The sequence below is a fragment of the Pollachius pollachius genome (assembly GCF_949987615.1).
Source record: "Pollachius pollachius genome assembly, chromosome: 9".
Classification (NCBI taxonomy): domain Eukaryota; kingdom Metazoa; phylum Chordata; class Actinopteri; order Gadiformes; family Gadidae; genus Pollachius; species Pollachius pollachius.
The window spans coordinates 20254350-20264548 of NC_136942.1; the positions used below are offsets into that span (position 1 = coordinate 20254350).

Below are 10199 nucleotides of genomic sequence, written 5' to 3' on the forward strand. Positions count from 1 at the left end.
ACGTCATAGAAGGAGACGTGATTGGGTAAGGGTATCACTCTCTTGTCAAGCAATTGCAAAACCGAATCGAGAATGTGAAGCGATCAACAACCCCAAAAATAAGAAAGCGAAGGTATCGCACTGATGATTCTGACACCGATGAAGTCCCCCCAGAAAAGAGAGCAGCGATCCAGGACACTTATGGGTGCATAACCTGGGATCCAAAATTCCTTCCTCTTGGAGAGACCCCAGAGAGCCAGAAGGAAAAGAGAGAAAAAATGAAGAGACCAGACGTTAATTCAGAGGAGCTCAAAAGCCTAATGAAGAACACTTTCTACTCCCAGCGTAAAGAAGTTAACCTGAGGAAAAACATCAAGCATCTCCTGGAACAGTGGCCATTTTTCTTTGAGGAACTTGGCATGGCAGTCCACTTCAGGGAACTCACCGGAATTGGGCTTCAAGAAACGTTCTCGAGGAATCTGGATATGAAAGGGAAACGACTCCTGAACTACCTGAACACTGTTGCTATCCACAAGAACAAAAGGTTCCTACAGGCTTTAACAAAGTTAAAAGCGATGAGAGGAGAGCTGTGTGGTCTCTCTGAAGACGTCAAAGAGACGGTGCTGCTTCTGCTGTCGTACTTTGATGAGAAAGAAGACGCGATGTTCTGTTATGTGGAGGACACGTGTCTGGCCCAGGAAACACAGATGGAAAAAGTCCACTACCATTGTTGTGTGTGGTAAGTATATTTTTTCAGCAATTTAGTCAAATTTGCCTTAAAAGGCTCTACATTTCACTCTCAACCTGTACACAACACACTCTATCTATGTTAAGCAATTTAACTGACCTTGAAAACTGTTGTTAAATGTTTCACAAAGATGTGCCTTTTAATGTTTTTATGTTTTTTTTCTCTTTAGGACAATCCTGCTTTTCTTCAAGGCGCACCATGCTGAGCGTGGATCGAAATATCTTTAACAACCACATCCCCTCATTCATTTCTGCCCTGTGCTTGATGTTTGGGAGCTTCTATTGTTTCAACACTCATTACCTGCAGAGCTGGCATCAACGCTGGAGGTTCTGCAAAGGTGTGTCTTTTGTGCTTGGCTTTTACCAACATTGTCGCTATTGATCTGAAGCTAATCTAAAGTAGCTGCTTTTTCCGGATAGGAGACATTTTAATTTTATAGGTGCCGTTTCAACATAATAGCTTGAAAATAAATTAGTGTTTTACAGTAGATAAAGCATTTTTATTTATAGTCTTCTGTTGTTCTTTTTCTCTCTCCAAGGTGTTTTTTCTCCATCAACCCAGAGAAGGGCACTAAAGTGGAGAAGACCAAGACATCCCGTCTTCACGTGAACCCAAGGGTCCTCACCTTGATCCAGGATCTTTCAGATCATGAATGGTGCTAGGTCTGAACATGGACTTAGTAAGACTCAGTAAGATGTGTGGCATGCCACTCACATCTTGAAGGTTTATATTAGCCCATTATGTTCTTTGTATTTCAGGCTTAAAGGGTAATTCCGGTGTAAAATGGATTAGGGATATCTTTTGTATGATAACGAGTTGAAACGTTTGTTTTGGAGCACAAAACCGCATATAGACGAATTCTTCAGTTGGCTGTTTTTAGCAGATTCTATCAAAACGCTATAAACTTGGAACGATGGGGGCACTGGTTATGGTAAAAACTAAATCGCTATTTTAAACTACTTAAAAGGCTAAAAGTAGCCCAACACTTCTTTGGTAGTATAATAAGGGTCTTGCCATATAAAACGAGGCATTGAGAGCTTTGTAAGTGTACAGATTGTTTATTATAAAGGACATTTTATACACACAATATCATCAGTAGATCACCTGTCGACACCATTTTGTTTTAAGACTTGATAGGGAAATTGACGAACACAGAGATTATGACATCCATCAGCAACACGCAAGCTGTGTTTGTCAATCTACTTATCGAGTCTTAAAAACAAAATGGCGTCGACGGGTGATCTACTGATGGTATTGTGTGTGTGTGTATAAAATGTCCTTTTTAATAGACAATCTGTACACTTACAAAGTTCTCAATGCCTCGTTTTATATGCTAAGACCCTTATTGTACTTAAGGAATCAATTATCAATCAATTATCAAAGAAGTGTCGGGCTACTTTTAGCCTTTTAAGTGGTTTAAAATAGCGATTTAGTTTTCACCATAACCAGTGCCCCCATCGTTCCGAGTTTATAGCGTTTTGATAGAATCGGCTAAAAACAGCCAACTGAAGAATGCGTCTGTGCGGTTTTTGTGCTCCAAAACGAACGTTTCAACTCGTTATCATACAAAACATATCCCAAATCCATTTTACACCGGAATTACCCTTTAAACAGTGAGTAAAAGTTTCAGACAAATTTTTACAGAATTTGTATGCAATTGTGAAGTTTTGTTTTTGTGTTTCCTCATTTGGATGTCTGTACCATAATAGCTTGTTTTAAGAAAGTGGCCATTTTGTATATTATTTCTAATTAGAACATTAAGAAGCTATTCTAAAAATGCACAAATAATAAAAATACCAAAATACCATTTGAAAAGGTGAACGTGACCTTCATTTTTCCTCTAAATGATCACTGTACACTCAAAGTTTATCTTATCTTTATATATACATAGTGTTACTTGAATAACTAATGCTAATGTAGGCTAATGTATTTATTGATGACCACAAGCCAATAGTAATATGTGCTGCCTTCCTGGCAGGCACATAATAAGGAGATTAAGTAGTCATTAAAGGTGGAGTCAGCAATTCTGAAGAAGACTGGATGTCAACATCATATATTTTTTTCCAAATGAGTGAATATCTCCACTTGATCTGCTTCCTGTTTTTACTGTGTGCATGTAAAATAATCCAGTGGCAATACAGTCTAGGCCAGTAGTGCCCAACCAGTCGATCGCGGTCTACCAGTAGACCGCCGACAGATCCCAAGTCGACCGCGAGGGGTGAAGAAAAAGAATTAGAAAAAAAAAACGAGAGCTCGCCGCGCTACGGCCATCCGGAGGCGCACTGAGCTTTTGGCCGTGATATTATATATACAATTATATTATATTATGTTATATATAGAGCTCCGGGAGTCGCAAACGGCAACAATCACTTTCTCCTCCATGCTGCAGTTCACCTCGGACTGCACTGCACTGAGTTGGCCGGTTGAACGCTGATTGGCTGTTACGTTACACATGTCACTCAGTGGCCATGCTGTTGAACGCTGATTGGCTGTCATCACGCGAATGTTGCGTCAAAGTTTAAATATTTTTTAAAGATTGATAGATTGCGGGGAACATAGGACCCTTTTTCAGAAAAAGGGTATTATGCTCCCCGGTATGTATCAATACAGGGGAACATAGGACCCTTTTTGGGAAAAAAGGGGAACATAGGACTTAAAAAAAAAAGAAAAAAAAGGGTCCTATGTTCCCGCATGACATGCGCTGTCAACAGCAGTTGAAAGCTGTCAACAGTAGTCACGCACTCCCAAACGTTGACAGGGCTGAGGGGAAACGAGCTAAAACCTACCATTTTCACCCTGAGTGGGAGGAAGATTATTTTTTTGTTTATTCTCATTCAAAGCCTGTTTGTTTGATCTGCAATGCAACGGTGGCGTTGGCAAAGAAAGGGAATCTGGAGCGGCATTTTAAAACAGTACACGGGAGGTACGAGAGGGATTTCCCTGCAGAAACGCCTTTACGTGCCACAAAAGTGCGGGATTTGAAAGCACAGCTTGCAGCACAGCAGTCAATCTTCACCAAACCAAAGACCCAGGCTAATAAGGCCGCAACTGTTGCTTCCTATCGCGTCAGTCACGTCCTTGCTAAACACAAGAAGCCATTCAAAGATGGCGATATTGTGAAGGAAGCCTTTCTCGAAGCAGCGGATAGCCTTTTTGAAGACTTTAAAAATAAAGCAGAGATCGTGAAGGCCATTAAAGAAGTGCAACTCTCCCGCAATACTACCACAAGGCGATGTGAGGGAATGGCGGTGGATGTAGCGGAGCAGCTAAGGAAGGACATTGACTTGTGTGAGTGCTTTTCCCTCCAATTTGACGAGTCGACTGATATGGTGGATGTGGCACAATTGTGTGTTTTCATCAGGATGGTTTTTGAAGACATGAGCACCAAGGAAGAGCTACTCACCATTTTGCCATTAAAAGGACACACCAGAGTTGAGGATATCTTTAATGCTTTCATGGGATTCGTTAACGAGAACAAACTGACGCTCTTCAAGCTGATCTCCATCACAACTGATGGGGCGCCTGCTATGATGGGCCGCACCAGTGGGTTCATTGCACTGTGCAAAGAAAGTGAATCTTTCCCAGATATCCTGAATTATCACTGTATAATTCACCAGCAAGCGTTGTGTGGAAAGATTTTAAATATAAAAGAAGTGATGGATATTGCAATGAAAATTGTGTGATCAGTTCGGGCCAGGAGTCTGCAGAGAAGGCTTTTCCGTGCTCACTCGGAGGAGAATGGTGCTGAGCACACAGACCTGCTGCTCCACACGGATGTTAGGTGGTTAAGTAGAGGAAAATTTTTGGCCAGATTCACAGAGCTGTTGCCTGAAATCAAGGACTTCCTGAAGCTTTCAACACATGTGGATTACCATACAAAGCTAGAGGACCACCAGTAGCTTTTAGATTTATCTTTCCTCACTGATCTCACTTGCGAGCTCAATGAATTGAATTTAGAGCTGCAGGGTAAGGGTAAAGATGTAATCAACATGATGAGTTCAGTAAACACGTTTAAAAGCAAGCTACAGCTGATGTCAAGTAGGCTGCAGCGTGGTAACCTGCGCAACTTCCCTCACATGCAAGCAGAACTACAACGTCAGGGTAAAGGTGTGACACAGCTTGACCGTGCACGTTATGAGGAGCGTGTTCAGAGCATCTCGTCAGAGTTTGAGAGGCGTTTTACTGACTTTGCATCCATCGAGCCTGTAGCCAGCTATTTGTGTTATCCATTCTCTGCAAGTATTGATGTTGGTGACATTGCCGCCAAAGTCAAATCACTTTTCGACTTTGAAAGCTCCGCTCTTGAGGATGAGATTCTGAAATTGCAAAATGACATTGAGATCAAAGCCAGATCAACATCCGCTCAACCAGGAGAGCATGCAGTGTTCTGGAAACTACTGGTGGAGGAGAAGTATCCCAATCTCAGAAGATGAACCTGAACCTGACAGCTCTTTTTGGATCAACTTATTTGTGCGAGTCTGCTTTCTCGCACATGAAAATCATCAAGTCCAAGAACAGATCAACAATGACAGATGACCATCTTGCAGCCTACCTACGCCTTGCAACCAGCTCCTACACTCCTGACTACGAGAAGTTAGCCTCCTCCTCCCAATGCCAGGTCTCCCATTAAGGTAGGAAGTGATTTCCTTTTTTCTAACTCAAGAGATCTACCTGTTTTGTATCTGGTTATTTTTCTGTTTTGTCATATACTGTTCATATTAAGGTCAGTTATGGCCAAGGGCGTAGGAACCGGGGGGGACGGAGGGGACGTGTCCCCTCCAATATCGGAGACAGGCGCATTTGTCCCACCTAAAAATGATACCGGATCTGTCAGGTTTCCGATATGTGTCCCCCCCAATGTTAAACTCACTCCTACGCCCCTGGTTATGGCTATTGCTCATCATGCAGATTGGCATGTGTGTGTTGAGAGAGAGAGAGAGAGAGAGAGAGAGAGAGAGAGAGAGAGAGAGAGAGAGAGCGCTACAGCACACTATCCAAACTGGCAACTGTGAGAGGAATTTGTCTGTGTGTGTGTTTGAGAGAGGAATGGTTTGTGATGTGATGTCTAGTGGTTGTGTGACAACAAGAAAAAGTGTTGTGAGGTTAGTTACTGCAGGCTGGGAACGATGTGTGTGGGTTTGCAATGTTGACACTAGACTGGTAGATCTCGGGAGGTTGGCTACTTGAAAAGTAGATCTTGGGTCAAAAAAGGTTGGGCACCCCTGGTCTAGGCTCTGTCATCTGGCATGTTGCTAGCTACAGTGGGCCCCCTTTTTTTTTTTTACATACCCTTTATCTACATACAAGTTTACAGAGCCTAGGCTTTGTATTAACCCCAGATTTATTTTTCGGTCCACACACAGTACTGACAGATAGCAGATCGTGAGGAGATATTCAATGATTTCGACACAGTATTCTCCAGAATTGCTGACCCCATCTTTAAAGGGTGTTAAGAATTCTACTTGTCCGAAAGTCTGTCTTTATTGTTCCTCTTTCAGTACCAACAAGATGGCAACTAATTGTTCGCATGTCATTTATTTTGCTTGTGAAGCAAATATGAGTGTTTGGAAATGTAAAATGTTAGCTTCTGTGAGAATAAATTCCTGGAAAGGCAAGTTATTTGATTTATTTCCTATTTAAGTGCACTAACATAGACATTTTGAATGCCTAATCTGTTAACTGTTTTCCAAATTCTTTGTAAAGGGCAAACATTTACAAAAGATGGCACTGCAGTTTAAAAGAAAATTGTCTGAAATATTATTCAATCCGCCTGTAATGTATAGAAAAGTTAGTATTCTGCTGAGATCTAATCCTAGCAAGTGGTGAAAAATAATTTTTAGGCAGTTTTACTGTGAGAATAATACTCGGTTGGAGTCATAAAACTAGTTTTTACAGCCTTTGTAATAAATACATTTGCAGTTTTCTGGTGTTTTTTACTGTAAAACGTCATTAATACTACATAAGACACTATATTAAAAAAAGCTTTTCAGTACAAATGTCAATGAAATTTGGTTAAAACAACTGCTTTATAATGAGACTTTTACAGTCAAATGTTATTAGGTTGATATTTTTTAGTCAAATTGAATGGGCATAAACGTACAATATGCAACAATTGCATTTAAATATCAAAGAAATATTTTGTTTTAACAGCTTTGGCATGTTAATTCAGCAGAAAAGAGCTGTTATATTTACAGGTGTAATGTAAATGACTACAGTTTTAAACTGTAAAATGTACAGCTTGTTCTGTAAAGTTGTTAACATTTGCACTGTATTTTCTACAAAATTCTGGCAACCACAGCTGCCAAGTTTTTTTTGTAAAAACATTTTTTTTTTTGTGTAGTTTATTTTACACACCGCACTTCGAGTCCACATCAAGGTCAACATTCGTAGTCATAAAAAAACGCACTAAATTTTGGCAGTAATTTGCTTCCTTGTACATTAAGGCACAACATATAATAGAGTATTTAGTATAAATAAATGCATCTGCCTACATGTTTTTGACATTACAGCAACAATTGTTTACTAATTTGATTCCTTTTATATGTCATGTAGAAAAAAAAAACTTTATTGCAGCTATGTCTTATATTTACACAAATAACACATATATAATACTAATAGCATTCAGTTATTGTAAACTTGCAAACGAAAAAAATCAACGCAGTTAAAATTGGTTTGCGTTAACGCCATTAATAACACGTTAAACTGACAGCACTAATATATATATATGTTATAGATTTTTTTATAAGTTTGGTGTAGCTCTGAGATTATCGGCTAATGTAACTAATGATCAAACTAATGCACTCCATTATTTTTCTTTAAGAAAATGTAAAACAGGTGTAACGTATTATATTGAAACCTTTAATAATGACCTATAAGTATTATGAACAACAATTGACCACCAATTGCTGGTGGACAATTACACCAAATATTATATGGTGTGAAAAGAATGTTGCTAGTAATTCATCAAAAGTATTGTTGTAAATTAAAATGTTTTATACAGTTAAATATTATGTTATAATTGTTATCCAGTGCAATGAGTGATTTAGCAGTTGAGGCTGAGCACTTTTGCACTTTTGGACGTGTCCCCTCCAATATCGGAGACAGGCACATTTGTCCCACCTAAAAATTACTAAAATTACTAAAAATACCGGATCTGTCAGGTTTCCGATATGTGTCCCCCCCAATGTTAAACTCATTCCTACGCCCCTACGCATGTCACATCCTCATTAGGGGCTGAGCCCCCAAAAGGTCTCATCCTAGAATCGCCCCTGCAGCCTATTGTACAATTAAACTCAACTTCTTTAAAGCTCTCGTGGATATTCACGAGGGACCCTAGGCTATTCTAATTCATCGATGTCAGTGTCCAGCGCTTTTATAAAAACCTACTCTTTTTGCCCACTAGATGGCACTGCGGTTCTCTAAAAGATTTCCTTGAAATCCACTATACACATACACATACTATGCGCTTCCATAACATATACTTATATTACGCTATTTTATCTAGAAGTCTAACTTACATCCATATGAAAATGTTTAAACTTAATATCGCTCCTACTACATGACACACCAGTTTTTCACTATGTATCTCAGGAAAGAGACTACAAGACAGCATCATATTCGTTGTTTGAGCGTGAGCCATCCCTCCGTGATTTAAAGTTGAGATATGCTTCTATGCATCTAATGCTAATGTTATTGACCTCTGGGTCAAATTTGTTCGCCATAAGGTGTTTCTGTTGAAATAACCAGTTGAGGTCACCGACCCCAAACAAGCAAATAGCTCTTCTGTGAGTGCCGCCGCAGGGAGCATAGGGAGCACCTTTCCGGATGTCCCCTTCCAGGTAACTCCACTTCACCAGGCGAGCGATGGAATTCATGTCCGACTCATCATACTTGTCGTTGGGAGGCTTTGACCCTGGCACAGATGGCATTCGTTGAAGAGTGGCCCACAGGTGTTCGTCTGGGCTGTAGGTGTCCTTCTCCCACTCCAGAAATGTCTGTATCTCTGGGTCCTCAATCACATGTCTCACAAACTCTCTTGTCACCACAAAGTAAGCGTTGCCCTGATACATGGGGGTGCTGATAGGAGGGGGGCTTTTCAGGACATCTGTCTGGATGATGTGGTCGGTTACGTTGAAATGGTACTTCCAGCGATTCTTTTTGTAATCGTTGGTAGCTTCAGACTCCATACTATTCCTTCCATTGAGCGTTCGCAGTGCCATCACCATCTCTGCATTGGTTTTGATTGGGAGATCTGCCCCACAGGTGTTGAGCAGGTATTTCCACTGGACAGGTTTATGCAGCAGGTCTTTCATGCAATTCAAATCGGCCTGGACCCGAGACCACGTTGCGTAAACAACAGTTTCCAATTTGCTCGCTATGAACACATTGGGGAAACAGGAAACAATTGCGCTTACAGCATGCAGGAAGTCCTGAGAAGATTTCTTGTCCACATGCACACAGTAGATATTCTGGGGATGGTAAACAGCACGCAAGAGTCGCTCAAACATCTCCACTTTCTCATGGATCACCATGGAGTAGGCAATGGGAAAGTTTTGCTCCTCCACACTCAGAGGCGCTGGGATGAACCCTTTCCTTCTGACATACGCCTTGCAGTCTTCTGTCACAGCAGGGTCGAATTTTGTAGGCAAAGTCTTTGTCCCACCAGGTTTTATGAGCTGTTCTAATTGGAACCTTGCACCTTCCAAGTCTCCTCTGATGATGGCCAAACAGCCAGGCAGGACAGCCTGGTACTCCGAGGGAATTGGCAGAGGATTCACTCTCTCTGTCCAATTTTTCAAATTTAAAAGACAAATTAGTGCACAGATAATGATAAATAGAACACTCATACATCCATTGTAAGCTCTCATCCTGGGGGCCATGGTGTGAATCAGCAACGTTGGCTGTGAAGCTGGATCTACTTAAAACAAAGAGGAGTGGCTTCATACATATGACACGTCATGATTCATAGTTTATTTTACACACCGCACTTTGAGTCCACATGAAGGTCAACATTCGTAGTCATAAAAAAACACACTAAATTTTGGCAGTAATCTGCTTCCTTGTACATTAAGGCACAACATATAATAGAGTATTTAGTACAAATAAATCCTTCTGCCTACATGTTTTTGACATTACAGCAACAATTGTTTACTAATTTGATTCCTTTTATACATCATGTAGAAAAAAAAACTTTACTGCAGCTATGTCTTATATTTACACAAATAATACAGCATTTAGTCATTGTAAACTTGCAAATGTTCACAATTTGTTATATTTCTACATCTTATAATATAAAACAATTCTGCTACCTACTGAGCGTTGCATTTAGCAGGCACTTGATGACATTGGCTTCTAAAAAAATCACCTAAACTACTTGTCTGTTCTTCTCCCCTTCCCCCCACCCATGAAGATTTTATATTAACTTGTGTGTATGAAGGTTCACTACCATAGGCACCGCGGCGGCGTTCTGTCT

At 40.5% G+C, this 10199-nt stretch overlaps 1 protein-coding gene across 1 annotated transcript; it reads right to left on the reverse strand.

Annotated features, from left to right (window-relative positions):
- Positions 1–6487: 6487 nt before the first annotated feature.
- Positions 6488–9606, reverse strand: LOC307081109 (beta-1,3-galactosyl-O-glycosyl-glycoprotein beta-1,6-N-acetylglucosaminyltransferase 3-like; the record flags this gene model as incomplete). Its single annotated transcript, XM_079744151.1, has 1 exon — positions 6488–9606. The coding sequence occupies one exon, from the start codon at positions 9604–9606 to the stop codon at positions 8326–8328; it is 1281 nt and encodes a 426-aa protein (XP_079600277.1). The 3' UTR covers positions 6488–8325.
- Between the last annotated feature and the right edge of the window lie 593 nt (positions 9607–10199).